Source organism: Rhinolophus hipposideros, assembly GCF_964194185.1.
Source record: "Rhinolophus hipposideros genome assembly, chromosome: 7".
Classification (NCBI taxonomy): domain Eukaryota; kingdom Metazoa; phylum Chordata; class Mammalia; order Chiroptera; family Rhinolophidae; genus Rhinolophus; species Rhinolophus hipposideros.
Window position 1 is genome coordinate 25656945 of NC_138053.1, and position 16007 is coordinate 25672951.

The 16007-nt window shown below is 32.2% G+C and overlaps 1 protein-coding gene across 1 annotated transcript in view; it reads left to right on the forward strand.

The window, feature by feature from the left end:
• Positions 1–16007, forward strand: part of TMEM232 (transmembrane protein 232) — a gene marked incomplete at its 5' end in the record, with an annotated part of 164313 nt that overhangs the window by 44055 nt on the left and 104251 nt on the right. The window contains 2 exons of the mRNA XM_081053836.1: positions 3406–3529; positions 4546–4795. Coding sequence (XP_080909962.1) covers positions 3406–3529; positions 4546–4795 — 374 coding nt within the window. The remainder of the gene's footprint in view (positions 1–3405; positions 3530–4545; positions 4796–16007) is intronic.

Below are 16007 nucleotides of genomic sequence, written 5' to 3' on the forward strand. Positions count from 1 at the left end.
CTCTGGCTCCTTAAAAAATCAGTACCCCAAAGTAAAGGCACTTTTGCTCATTCTATGAAAAACAGGGTAGACAGTAGAGATCTTTTTTTTTTAAAAAAATTAACTTTCTTTGGGGAAAAAGGCTGCTGTGTTTCAGGAAGAGGCACATGAGTACTTCTTATTCCTGTTTTTGATCCAGTTCCATTAATTCTATGCTTTATGGAAATGCCCTATAAATTGCTGTTTTTAGTGACTTCTCTTTCATTCTTAGTGTTTAGGCTTGTGTGGATTTTTGACATCATCTGTGTTCCCTGAAGTATCTATTGAAAGACTAAAAAACCCTATACAAAAGTTCTAACTTGGAGGCATTTAATTCCATCTTTTAAAATTACAATTTTGTCATCGAGGAAACAGACGTAGAGGACTATGGAGAACCCAGGAAAACTATTTTGATGCTGAATTTCCTAAACATTTTGTAAGGATATATGTAGATAGATAGGTAGCTTTTTATGAAACCCTAACTTATTACATTTTAGCTGATTTATATGAGTGTAAAGAACACTGGCCTGACGTCAGGCTAGCTGAAGTCCAGTCCAGGATCTGGTACCGTTTAGTTATGTGCAATGATTTACACTGATTTTAAAAATGAAAGAAAAGCTAAAAAGTAAGACTGATCAAGTAACAGTTAATCAAATAAAACAGCAATGCTACTTTAAACAAGCCAGTAAACCTCTGCCTTGGTTTCTTTACAAAATTAATGGGGAATCTATAATATTTATAAATTACTTTGTACGTGTTTACTCTCATGGCATTGTAAAATGAAGTCAATGTATTAATGATTGAGACTTGGTGTACAATATGAGTTCACAAAGAAGAGTGTGTTGTGTTAAAATTTCTAACATAATCCAATTTGGATTCTCCTTCCTACGTGCATTGCTTTTCAGTTTTGATTTTTAACAAACACCAATTTATACGTATTGATGCTTCTATTCTATTTTTGGAAAAAGCATTTTTACTTATAGAAAATTTTGCAATCAGCAGCATTGATTGAAAATAGTGTTTCTGGTGAAGCATTTTTTCTACCATGGGTGGCTGACACAGATGGATTTTTCAATCCATATTTCAATGAGAGTGCCCCAGGTTAGTTATAATTTTCCAGACTTAAAAGAGAAAAGAAGAACCAAAACCATATAATTATGAAGTATATTTGGGGAAAAGAAATTTTGTGAACTCTGAGACTCTCCTCTCCTTTACGTGACTGTACCGTGGTGTATGGGAAGTGCATAATCTGGGGATGACATAGTCATTTGCACCTTTTCCTTCAGTCACTCTAGGACTTCGCAGAGAAAGTTATACTCATATTCTTTGACTTTGAAGGAATAGTATTTTTATGATTCAATTCAGTTCAGTATTTTGAACCTGGCCACTTTTACATAGAGTATTTCATTTAAATCTCAGAATATCTCTGAAAAGTAGGTTTTGCTATCTTTAATTTATAGATGAGTAGATTAAGACTGAAATAGGTACACAAATTGCCCTCCTTAATTAGGGGTGGAGCTAAGATTTTATCCCTGTGTTTTCTGACTCTAAAGTTTATGCTTGTAAACATTGTGCTAAGTGTATCAGTTAGGATTCAGTTCTTGTGCATGTAGCAGTAACCTGACCACAACTGCATTCCCAAGTAGGGCTTTATTTATCGCACATGACAAGCAGTGCACTCCTGATGCACATGATTAAGGGAATCCCTAAGACCCAAGCTCCTTCTGGCTTCCTTTCCTTTTATTCTTAGTGTGTGACTTTTATCCTCATTGTTGCAAGACGGCTACAATGCTTCTGGTATCATGAATGCATCCCAAGCAGGGGGAAAAGTGTGAGCAAAGGAGGAAAACAGCGAAAACCTGTTATCTAAATTTAATCTTTTTTATTAATCAGAGAAATAATAGCTTGCCTAGAAGCCTTTCATAATGTATTTCCATTTATATTTCATTGACCAAACCTACATTTATGGCTATTCCAAGTTTCAAGGGAATCTGGGGAATCATTTTTTAAATCAAATGTATTGAAGTATGATTTACATACAATGAAATTCACACATTTTATGTATACAGGTCTATGACTTTTGACAAATGCATACACCTGTCAAACTACCACAATCAAGATATAGAACATTTCCATTGTGAGGGGGCAGTATTAACTGAGCACGTTGCCATATGGAAAAAAATTGAGGTTTAGTTCTAAAAGAAAGAAGGAGTCAAATGATATTAAGTAGGCAATAAGCAACATTGTATTACTAAAATTAAATATTGATGTACTTAAATCATAGTTTGGAAAAGCAAACCAGCAAAACAGGAAATATCTATAGGTGGGAGAAGACTTCAGTTGTAGTTAACCTAGCTTAAAACATGAACTTGAAAAAATCTCCCAGATATCTTTATGTCTCAATTTTCCAACATTAAAAAAAGATTGAAAAAAGGTCTTGAATGTGTGAAAATTGTGTTTCAGATCAAATTAGATAATTTATGTGAAAGCACACTGAGATCTGTAAAGCTCCATTTAATATAAAGAATTGTCTTTTTTTCCATGATGAGAGATGTTTCCTTTCGAAAGTGATGGTGAACTTGACTTATTGGCCTAAAATATTACAATAGTGAAATTAAAATGTATGTGTAAAATGTACAAACTCTTTAACTTATTAATGACCTATAAATAACGCAATATGCAACTGTAGGCAGAGGCAATTTTTGCATTTGCATTCTTAGCAGTTTTCTTTCAAGCTATATCTCTTTTAATTGGCTGAAAATAGCAGTAAGTGTATAATTTCTGGAAACTATCAGAATACATGTACATTAATGGCTACTAACTTTTTGTACGATTTCCCAGTTATTATATAATATTTAACTCAATAAATCTTGACAGTCTCATATATTCAATGTGAAATATAAATTTTATTTTGAGAAACTGAACTTGTAAAATCGAATAATGCTGAATTTTTTGAATATTTAGGAAGATCATGTTATTTTTCTCTCTCTTGAAAAGAAAATACTCTCTTGAAATTCACCCCTTGGAATCAGTTGCAAAAAGGTGAAAATCAAAACTTACTGTGAGATTTTTGGGGCAATCTCTAGAACCTGAGCCCTTGATTACTTGTTATACAGGATCTATAAAGAAATGCTATCTTTTGTAATATTTATTATTCTCAGACTTTTGTCAAAACACTGCTCTGAACTAAGATATCTTGCCAAAATGTGTCTCTGTCTTGTGGACTTTTATCACAACCAATGTCAACCGATACTAGTCTTTACTGAAAGTAAATGTTTCTGGTAATCCAGGATACTCATTTCTTTTGGCCTGTTACTTTTTTCATTAATAACTGTTTATTATTATTTTACATTAAAGTCTTTGTTGTTTTCTTACTAAAATTTTCAGGTTGGATTCAGTATTGGCTTTGTTGGTCCTTGGAGAGGCTGCCAAATTAAACATAGCCTGCTTGAGAACTTTAATGGACCTAATGAGAGATTTCCTTTTAAGCATTACATCTGTTCAGAAAGAGGTAACAGTACAGTGTTAATTTTGGTGTGCAAAAAGACCTGAATAGAAACAATATTTTTTTGCTACTATTTAAATGGTATATCATATCAGGGCTTATAATGAGCATAACTTTGTAATAATAATTTTAATTAAATATAAAAGTAAATGTATATTTACCATATATCCCAGTATAGATAGACAGGTAAATACAAATATACATGTAGATAGAGATAGAAATAGGTGATATATTTACACATACACACACACACATACATACACACAAAAGGGACTTTAACTTTTATTAACAAATTTGAGATCATATAGTTATATGTGGGTCAGTTTCCTGTTTTAAAAAGTTTAAAATATATTATAAAAACATTTTTCTTTGTTACTATGTTTTGTTAGAATTTATACTTTAGTAGAGATGAGGTAATTTAATCATTTCTGTACTGTTGAACATTGAGTTTGTTTCTAATTATTCACAGTTAATTACAAATAATGTTGAACTGGTATTCTTATGCATAAAAACTTGATCTGCATTTATGACTATTTCTTTAGAATAGATTCAGAAAATCAAATTACTGAGTGACAGACTATGAACTTTATATTCTTAGGACAGATGTCCAAATTCTTTTCCAGAACATATAACTTTCTTGCTTTCCTATGAAAAATGTCTACAAGTTCCACATTTTTTAAATCCAGAATTGAGCTTTACATAAAAAAGATACTTTTAAAATGTGATATGAAAAATAGTATTTTGTTGGATTATTTTGCATTCTACTGACGACTAAGGAAATTGAAAGTTGTTCTCCATATACATTTTAGCTACTTGTATTATATATTCTTTGAACTAGGTTTTATGCAATCTACCCATGTAAAATCTGTTTTCTAATGAGTACATTTTAGAAATATTAGCTGATTATGGTCTTTTAACAATTCTATAAAATTTGAAGATAGTTTTTATTATAAGTACAGAATATAGTTCTTAGTTATGACAAAACATACTTGGATTATCTAATAGCTATTTTCTCATTTTAGGAAGAAAGCTGCAAGGTAGATGATTTTTCCTGGGCCTGGAATGTAGTCTACATATATACAACAATTCTTGCAGAAATCTGCTTGTATGCAGCCACTTCTAATCTGCGAAAAACTGTTTTTGTTGGTTTTTGTGAACGTAAAAGTTCACAAAAAGATATTTTACCCATGGACAAACCAGAACAGCCAAAATTGAGGGAAACTAGTATTTTAGGTCTTTTGAACTATTTCTCTTCAAAAATGTCGGATAATTGTAAGTAAATTATTTTTCTACTTGATGAAAACTATTTTTAAAATGTCCTTACATCCATATAGTAATAAGTCTTTTACAAAAAGTTAACATTTCAGAGTGGGAAATAATTTTAAATTCAGTAGGACTTCCTACAAATTTAGGAAGAATATTTTATAACAGAAATTTTTGATCAATAATTTTAAAACAACTAAAATATAAACTAGAGTCAGTTGATTTATGATTCAAGTTATATTCATTGAAAACAAAATATGACCTTGGGAAAACTTATGAAATGTATATGTTTGTTTTATTCTTTTCCATTTAAGAACCTCCCATCCATCTTGTCCTCCATTTTCTCTAGGCATCTGCTGTTTCTCTTGTTCTTTTCCCACCTAGAGGATTTCTCTTCAATCACTCACATAATTTAGTCCATTCTTCACATCTGACATCTTACTCTCCATCAAAATGTACCTATCTTGTGTCTCAAGACTAAAGGTTATTTTGCTACTGTTGTTTATGAGGGTTATTAGAATAACATACTTTTATTTTTTAAAGGATACTACAGAGACAATATAAATCCAAAAGTGTCCTTTTAGGTTGACTAGAATTTTATGACTATCATTGCAGTCTGTCTTATTATAGTCTGTTATGTGTATGACTCACTTCCATTAGGTTGATTGAGACTGGAGAATCATGTCTTGATTATATTTGTATTTAACCCAGCTTCTAGCTTAGTACATATTTAGCACATAGTAGGTAGTCAATTAATTATAGTAGACTTACTATGTAATAAAGAAATCATTGAATTTAAAATATAATTGCAAGATTTTGAAAGTATAGAAGAAGGCAAGATATTGTCTTTCCTCAGAACCATAGTTCGCTCATTTGGGGTAAATTATGTTTGAATATAATTTTAAATAATAAAATCTTAGTAGCAGATATTAATTTCATTTTCAAAACCTTGGTCACAAAACCCTGGTCACTAATAACTTTCAATATATTTTTGGTTTAATCAGTGGATCGGAAGCTATCATTTCTCATTTCTGAATGCATTTTGCTTGGTCTTTTCCCACTTTTCAAGAAGATTGTACTTATTTTTTATTAGCACCAACTTAAAACAGATCTAGTACATCTATTGTGTTTCTCCCAGGTTTATAGCATTGATAAAGTGAAGAGGTATTTACTTTGTTTTCTGTTCGCACTCTTAAGTTTTTAGAATGGTCAGAAATCTTCCTACATACCAGCTAAATATGATTACGATTTTTAAACTTCCACTAAACAGATTCAGCTACAAATTTTAGATCTTCGACTTCTTTTCCTAGCTGTGCAGAATTAGTTCTTTTTCCCTGTAATGGATCCAGAAGATGTTTCTCCATAGGGAGGGTCTTTGCTCCCAGAAGCCTCTTTGCCTGACTCTGCCCAGGACCCCTGAACACTGGCCTTCTCAAATTGATAGGATTGCATCCTTCTGTGGATACTTAATTTTTTTGATATCAACAGTCTGATTATTTGTGGTTTTTTTGCCACCCAGTTGTTGATTTCATTGTATTCATTTGTTTATTGTTGATCTTTCTTTCAAGTTTCTTATCTTCTTCTGAAGATTTGATTTTGGTGGTACAGGCACATAATTTGGGTAAATTCTTGGAAGAGATTTCTGTCTTTCTACTTAATTTAAGTTTTGTATTGCTCGGCTTCCTGGATAACACACCCCAAAATAACCTAGCTCAAATATTATTCTCTTTTCCTATAATTCTATCCATGTCAGCAGCAGACTTATTGAGAATTTTATTGACATTTATGTGATTTTTCTTCCTTTTGAGCAATGTTACACATTATAGAGAGCTATCTGTGAGCTTGAACTTGCCAAGTATTTAGTCATCCTTGGTCACTGTTTTCTCATCTTTATGGCTAAATGAGCACATTTATTTCTGCTCTGTATTATTTCAATACCAAGGGAAAAGTGTGATATCAAAAAAACGGTAAATTCTGATTATTTTCATATGTGTGCCTAGGTGAGAGAGTTACCTAGATATTTGTATTATAAGTGATTGTCTCTGTAAGGTTGATATTTTTGTTTAATTACTTATTGAATAAGTCCTATAAGAATTTCTGAATCTTATTGTACCAATCACCAGAAAGTGCTATTAATCAAAGAGCTTTCTCTATAGATTACATGATGTCATCATTTTATTCTTCTAAATGGCATTATAATAGAGAGGTAGAAAGTAATCCCTAACAGACTGTGTTCCGGAAAGACTGCCTTTTGTACATTCACAAGTGATGTGGATGGTTGGCTCTTTTTCTTTCACTGATGTCCTTCTTATGCTTTCACTTGAACTCAGCAATAAAACACTTAACCAGCATTTTTTGTTAATGTTTTTTTTTCAGCCCAGGTGGGCAAATAGATGTTTCTAGCTGTGGAATACCTTTAAAGATCTGATCTGAAATAAAGAGGATAAACATATCAAAATTGCCTCCTCCACAGTCAAAAGTCAATACATTTCTATGACATGAAACTGTGTATAAGCCATAAATAACGCTAGTTGCATTTGTCTCATGATTCTGAGTATTTTGAAACCCTCAATATTTATAGCATCTTCGTGGTTTCCTGTAGGAAATGTTTAAAGTAAGTTGATTATCTGATGACTGTTCTGTTAAACACATCTCAAGAATGAGAGAAAATTCTGCAGCCTTCTTCCTCTCTGTCAGAATCAGAGAATGTACCTCCTCTAGACATAAACTTTTGGTCTCCTCCTCATGTTTGTACTGCATTCTTGGCTTTTCTCTGTCAGCCGCTACCATGAAAAGCCATTACTATACATGACTGTATAAATACTTAGTCAAATATTTCACCATTCAAATGATAGCACTTAAAAACTGTGTTAATGTGAGTCATTATAACCTGAATCTTTGTAGCATCACTGATTGATTTTCCACATAGGGAAAATGCTTTTGTCTGGGTTTTCCTGTATGCATGACTATTGATAATGATCGTCAGTTCTACAAGACCGTGGAAAATGGATAGCTCCACAAGTATTAACCATCTCTGCAAGGCCTTGTCAACGTGATTACAAGGCCTTGTCTCTCTCTCTTTAGAAGGAAACGGAAGTTGCTGCTGTATTTAATTGAAAATGATTTTTTTTTTGTTATAATTTTACCCTTCAAGTAAGTGAATTAAAAAAAAAAAAAATTGCCGAGAGTGAAAGAACCAGTTCTGCAGTCACACGGATTTGTATTCTGTCACTTGTGTCTTGGAATCCCAGGTCAAATTATTTAATCCTGCTGACTTCATTTCTTTACCTGTTAATTATGATAAGCATAATATTTACATAATAGGGCTTTTTTGTGAGAAAAAAAAACAAACTATGGAAACATATAAACACTTGGCATAGTATTTTGTGGACACTAAAGATCCAATAAATGTTAATAGATGTTATGGTTGTTAATGTCATAGTTAATATTATTGTTTTAATGAGAAAACATCAGTGAGGAAGGATTTTTTTTTTCTAACACTTATTTCTATGTGTACTTTGTATCCTGGGAATCCTATTTTATTTACATGTAAGGATATAAATGACACTGAAGAACATTTAAAAATGTTTTTATATAAAGAAACACTTCAAATCATAGTTTTGTGAAGGCAATGTTATGGGAAACTAAAGTAATGACTTCCATGAAGATAATTTCCAGGTAATTTGATATGGGAGCAGAAGTTGAAGGATCTAGAGCAGGGGTGTCCAAACTTTTTTCAACGTTTTTCACCAAGGGCCATATGCGGTAAAATACACAAACAGCCGGGACACTCACTCGAGGTGAAATACGTATTGCCTCACCTGGTTTATTTAAGTAAACTAAATATATTTTTGGAATTTGCTGTGGGCCAATTAAAAATGGATTGCGGGCCGCGGTTGGCCTGCGTTCTGCAGTTTGGACACCCCTGATCTAGAGGAATGATTGATTACTTAGCTTGTCCCCTTTTCATTCTGAGATTTTGTGTCAGACAAGCTTTTCATAGATGTCTATTAATTCTAGAGTGAGGTTCCTAGCCAGTGACTGAAGTGCTAAGTTTTGGTGTTTTTGATTGAATGGAAATTTCTATATGTGATTATAAATACCAACTATGCATTTAACATTTGGTTGAAACTCCAGGTGTCTGACTTTTATTACGCCTTTTATGAAGGACCATCCTACACACCTGCTGCTATGGGCTAAATTGTGTCTCCCCCCCACCACCCCAATTCATATGTTGAAACCATAGCCCCCAATGTGACTGTTTGGAGATAGATCCTACAAGGAGGTATTAAATGAGGTCATGACATTGGGGGCCTGATATGTTAGACTTAGTGTCCTGAAGAGAAAAGACACGAGACAGCTCACTCTCTCCACCATGTAAGGACACAGCAGGAAGACAACCAGCTAAACCATTAAGAGAGCCCTCACAGAATCAGCTGGTAGCTCGATGTTAGACATCCCAGCATCTAGAAGAGTTAAAATATATATATATATATATATATATATATATATATATAAAAATTTTTGTTTAGTTGTATTTTAACCAGTCTATAGTATTTTGTTATGGCAGTGCAAGCAGACTAATACATCACAATGGTGTTGAGCTGTAGGCAGGTTTGATATCTCTCAAGTGCCTGAGTAAATCCTTATTTAGAAAACAAATTTGTATATCATAGTTCCTAGAAGAGATCATTTTGAGCTAGAAAAATATGAGGGAAGATGATAAAAATTAATTTATTAAACACACAGAATTTTTGCTTGATTCCTGTTGAAATTCTGATTTTGAGAAACATTTTTCCTTGATAGGTCATAGAGGATAATAATAGTTAACATTTATTGAGCTCTTACTCTGTGTCGGGCACTATTCTAAGCATATAACATGCATCACTTAACTCATTAATCATTACATAACTACACTGTAGATACTCATATTATCCCCATTTTAAAGATGATTAAACTTAGGCACTAAGATAATATTTGCTCAAGGAAATACAGTTTGTAAATGGTACATCTGAGATGTAACCTAGGCACTCTGGCTTCAGAGTTCATACTTATTAACTCACTATGCAGAGTTAACTAGATTAGTTGACCTATTGAATGAAATTAAAAAAAAAATTGTCCATTTGCATGTTGAAGAATGTGAAAAAGATGACTTTGAAACATTCTCTCTGACAGTCATTATCCTACAGCACTGTTTGTAAAAGCATTTACACAGAGTTCGTATCATGTGGGGTCCTTATTTGCAATGTAAATTCATGGGCCTTGTTCTAGTACTTTGGATAAAAATTCTAAAAGTGGTGTCTAGGAATCTGTATTATTAAACCACTTCTGACCTCATAATTTGAGAAAAACTAGCCTTTAAATTTAGTTGCTAAACAAGGTAGTAAAATGTCCCGTCATAGAGGAAACTACTTCTCTTACTTGATGTTGCAGACCTTAGTATTTGTAGCATCCAGCCACTTAGTATTTGTAGCAGATGATTTACATATAACTTTACAAAGAGGGAAACACAGCTTTGTGTTGTATACTATATTCGAAATGCCATCTTCTGTGTTCCTACTTTAAATTTCACAGTGGTAAAATGATCAATTTTTAATAAGCTTGGTTATCTGGAATTTGTGTTGTGGAAATAAAACTTGGAAATGGTATATTCTGTGAGAAACCAACAGACACTAATTGAGTGTGTCTCATAAATGAAATAGATAATGAATGATAGAACCAAAAATATAGAATAGTAAAAATCTTTTGATCATGTAGTTTTCATCCAATGCGCAGATCTATTTTAGACAATTTGCAAATAGTTCAGTCATGTTTTGCTTAAAAGTTAACACAGATAAGGAACTCCCTATCTCCCAAAGCAGGTCATTCCATTTTTTAACACTGTGAAAGATTCTTTTTTATAGTAAAATGAAATCTATCTTTCCATATCTTCCAAACTTTGGCTTAAGCTTTGCCTTCTAGAGGAAATCAAACAAAGTCTAGTCCATTTCCCACATGCAAGTCCTTTAAATATTTGAAGATAATTGCATTGGTTCTGTTTCTCCACCTCTCTACTCTGCCTTTATCTCCCATCTCTTTGTTTACTGTCGAGTTCTTATGGTAACTTTTTTTAATACATGAAAAACATATTTTCAATATGGTTTATACTTCTTAAGTTTGATGGCAGATTGTAATATCGTTAACTTTGTAATGGTTTATTCCAGTATTATGATGTGAAGGTATGTGGCACCCAACTATTTTTTCCATTCAGTGTTATCTATGAATGGGAAAAGTCAATGTGACATTTTTCTTTCATTCTTTTGTTGAGAATAATTCTCCTCAACAGGTTCTACAATGATAGTAATGAATGAAATATATGCTGCAGTTGTAAAATAACTTTGAATGCTTAATTTTGATTCATTTTAATTTAGGAAAAATACGTTAGCACAGAGTAATAATTCCTTTTTAAAAAGTAAACGAAAGTTAATTGGAATCTTAGAATTAATTGAAACTTTAAATGGTACTCTGTTAAATCTTCAGTATACCTCTTACCTTGGTAAAGGTTATTCAGAAAAAAAAATTGATAAGGTTGTGTTCATTATACGTAGAAAATAGTTAAGTCTTTTAAAAATCCATGCACGTTAGTGGTAAACTTCAGGCAATTCTCATAATTCACAATTCTGTGTGTTGACAAATCTGAAAGTATAGTACTGATTATATTCTATATACATAAGGAAGTTAACCAAGTATATCTCCTTGTCTTTTTTAAATATTTTATTTTATTGTGAGAAGACTTACTATGAGATCTACAATCTTAAAATTTTAAGTGTGAAATATGTTATTATTGATTACGGGCACAATGTTGTACAACACATTTACAGAGCTTAATTCATGTTGCTTGATTGGAACTTTATGCCCGTTGGTTAGTAACGTCTTATTTCTCCTTTCCTTCAGCTCCAGAAAACTACAATTCCACTCTCTGATTTTATGAATATGACTATTTTAGCTACCTCATTTAAGTGAAATCATGCAATATTTGTCTTTCTGTGGTTGATTTATTTTGCTTAGCATAATGTCCTCGAAGTTGTTGCATATGGCAGATTTTCCTTCATTTTTAAGGCTGAATAGTATTCCATCATAGGTACATACCACATTTTCTTTATCCATTCATCTCTTGATGGGCATTTATGTTGTTTCCACACCTTAGTTATGTGAAGAGTGCTGCAATCAACTTAAGAGCTCTAATATCTCTTCAAGATCCTGATTTCAATTATTTTGGATATGTAGCCAGAAGTGGGATTGCTGGATCATAATCCTATTTGTAACTTTTTGGGGAAATTCCACACTCTTTTATATATCAGCTTTTCCACCAACAATGTATAAGGTTTCCAATTTCTCCCCATCTTAGCCAACATTTGCCTTTTATTTATTTATTTATTTATTTATTTATTTATTTATTTATTTATTTATTTTTTGCGGTAATGGCTATCTGACAGGTGTGAGGTAATCTCATTGTGTTTTTGATATGCATTTCCCTAATGATTTGTGACATTGACCTTCTTTTTTTCATATATCTGTTGGCCATTTGTACGTCTGTTTAAGTCCTTTGTTAATGAATTGTTCTCTTGACGTTGGTGAACATCTTTATGAGGGTTATTTTCAAATTACTGTCCGGTAAATCATATAATTGTTTCATTAAGTTCCATTTCTGGAGGTTAATCTCATTCCTTTGTTCAAAGAAGAGATATATTCTCAAGAACCTGTTTTCCTTTGACTATTAATGGAGTTTTGATTCCATTATGTGATCAGCATTGTTATTAATTTCATATCGTGTAAAAATTATGAGAAATTCTTCAGGTCTTTCAAATGAAATTAAATTTTTCTAAAGTGTAATGGTTTTTAAGCACTTAAGAAATGTTGTTATCTATGTTGATGAGCAAATGATATTTAAGTGTAGCTTCTGATATCTATCTATTCATCTGGTAAAAATTTGTGTATTTAGGATGTTTTAGGCTGCAAGTCTCAGAAGACCCAAATCAAAATGGTTTTTATGTTAAGAAAAATGTATGATCTCACATAAGAATTCTAGGTGAACTAACACAATATTGGATTGACAAATCAAGCTCACATAAATCAGAGATCTTACATAATATTGACATTTACTAATAATTTTAAGGATAATGGCAATCAAGAGTCTCAGTCAAACATGATGGTGGACATAAAAGGAAGCTCTTTAGGTCCTTTGTTTTCACATTAGACATGATCATTCTGGTCCAGAATTATAGATTAAGTATTTAAGTTAGTTGAATGGATTATTACCTCACACAATGGGGAAAGCATTTAATATATTAAATATCTCTGTTTCATTCTTTTGGAAAGTTTTAAATATTATATAATTTCCCCAGGGTTCCATGCCACATCAATCTATAGATTTCAATTTATTTATAGTAATCCTTTAGCCAGGGCTATCCTACCAAGAGAACTCTGTAGATAAAGTCTTTTACTCCAAGTAAACATCCTTAGTCTATATCCTAAAGATCCTATTGACAAAGAGGTAAAACTGGATGGCGTGTTTTTGTTTTTGTTTTTTTTCTTTCTCACAAGCATGCTTCTCAGTGAAGGGAGTGAATGGATCGCTGGCTATATGCTCAACTCACAAGAGATACAGGGTTCAAGATTAATTCAGTGGCTCAACAACATTATCGAGGACGCAGGTTCTTTCCATCTTTCGGCACTACACTCTTTGGGTAATAGCTATTGTTCTTAGACTACTTCCCTAATGGTGGCAAGATGGTAATAGTACACAAAAAAGGATAAAAGATAGGTTTTTTTACTCATGCCTCTTTTGTTTAACAGCAGCTATCTTGACAGTATAATTCATATACCATGAATTCATCATTTTAAAATATAAAATTGGTGTTTTTTAGTATACTCACAGAGTTGTACAACCATTACAACTATCTAATTTTAAAACACTTTCATCATCCCTAAGAAACCCCATTCTAATTGTACAAGTTTTGTACTTCTTTTATTAAATCTACACCTATGTAATTTATCATTCTGATACTATTTTAAGGGGAATTGCTTTCTTAATTTCGTTTTCCAATTATTCACTTCTGATTGCTAGTATCTAGAAATACAATAGATTTTTGTATATTGATATTATATCCGGCAACTGTGCTGAACTCTTTATTAGTTCTAATAGAATTTTTGTGGATTCACTGGCATTTCCTATATGCAAGGTCATGTAATTTGATATAGTTGTACTTCTTTCTTTCCAATGTGGATGCCTTTTATTTGTTTCATGATTGTCTTTACTAGAACCTTTAGTACAAAGTTAAATAAAAGTGGTGAAAGCAGACATCCTTATCTTTTTCCTAGTCTTAGAGGAAAGCATGTAGTTTTTCATCATTAAGATGCTAATGGTGGGTTTTTCACTGATGATTTATATCTATTGAAGGAAATTTCCCTCTATGGCTAGTTTTATATCTGAAAGCCCAATTCTGTATTCATCAAACCATGTTACTTACTGTTAGTGCTGATTATAATTTTTATATCACACAGAGTAATATCAATATCCTGGCAATGCAGGAGTACTAAATGTACCATATTATACCTATATAAAGATGTGAAATTCAACTGATTCTGGGTGGTGACCACACAATGTGATATATAGATGATGTATTACAGAAATGTCCACCTGAACCCTATGTAACTTTACTAATAATTGTCACCCCAATAAACTTTTATTAAAAAAAGAGTCAAAAACAAACAAAAAATAACTAGACTATAGAAAATAGAAAAAAAATACAGCACAGTACCTTTATAACTTTCAAGCAGAAAGCAGTTTCATGAACAGAAAAATCATAAATCATAAAAGACATGATTAGAATATTTCACCACACAAAAACATACAATATCTGTGCAGAAAGAAATGAGAAAACATTAAAATAAGTGAAAGTTGGGAAATATATAGACATACATCTATGAAATAGAGATAATAATAAAAAGAAATATAACTTGTCACTATTATTGGCATCCTCAGCTTTCAGTGTGGTTTTAGAACTTGTTAAATGGCCATAGTTGGATCAAGACTAAATCTTCTCTTTGGGCATGGTTAATTCTTTACCACATATGTCCCAAGCCCGTGCAATCATCACTTTGCTTCTATATTACTGTAAAGGATAAAAGTCTCCCTGTTTCCCTAATACTCCCTAGAATCCCATTTTACACCAAGAAGCCAAAACATTTTTTAAAAACATAAAATAGGTCAAGTTCCCTTCCTTGTTTAAAATGCTCTGTTAGCTTTTCATTACACTAAGAACAAACCCAAACTCCTTTCTGTGGCCTCTGCCATGATCATTCAGTGTGCCTCTGCAAAGAGCATGCCTACTTGACATTGTCTTGTCCCACGAATCCCTGGCTATCGAGTATTCCCATCCATTCTGTTCTTCCTCGTGTTTCTCTAAACCATCAAGATATTCTAGGTCCACAGGTTTTTCATTTTCTATCCCCTACGCTGGAAACACTTTTCCCCAGTTCTTTGAGTGGTTAACTTTTTTTCATTGATCAGATCTTTGCTTGAATGCCATATCCTCATGGAGATCTTTCTCTCATCTGTCGATTGTAGTTTTCTTCTTCTAGTCTTCTGTGGCCACATTACCATCTTCTTTTATTTTCATAACATTCATTCTGAACTGGTATTGTTCTGTTTACTTTCTTAGTTATCTGTCTTTTTCCACTAGCATTAAGTGTCCTGAGAACATTGTCTTTTTCTTTGGCACATAGAACAGTGGTTGGCACATAGCATTGACTCAGTAAATGTTCGGTAAATGCTTGGCTTGCTGACTGGTTCCTGTCTACTTGTTTCTTGGCATTGATCTAGTTCCTTCCTCTCTACATGGCATTTCATAAAGACAATGTTTTAATCTACATCTTACTTTCAAGTTATTTTTTCAGTTATACATTTGATTTTGTGGTGTCAAGTTAGATTTGTCAAAATTGTAAAGGCTATACTCATTTATACTCACTCCTATAAGTAGAAATATTCATATTTCATACCTACTGAATATGTGAAATCTAAATATTTAGACTGGCAATTAAAGGCTTTGAAGGAGTTCAAACACTAAAATAAAGCTACAACAAAAAAGATCATACTTTCGGTTTTCACATACCATAGTAAATTTTCATAGTAAGTTTCATAGTAAATTTTCAAGATATATTAAGAATTTTATTTTTTCTG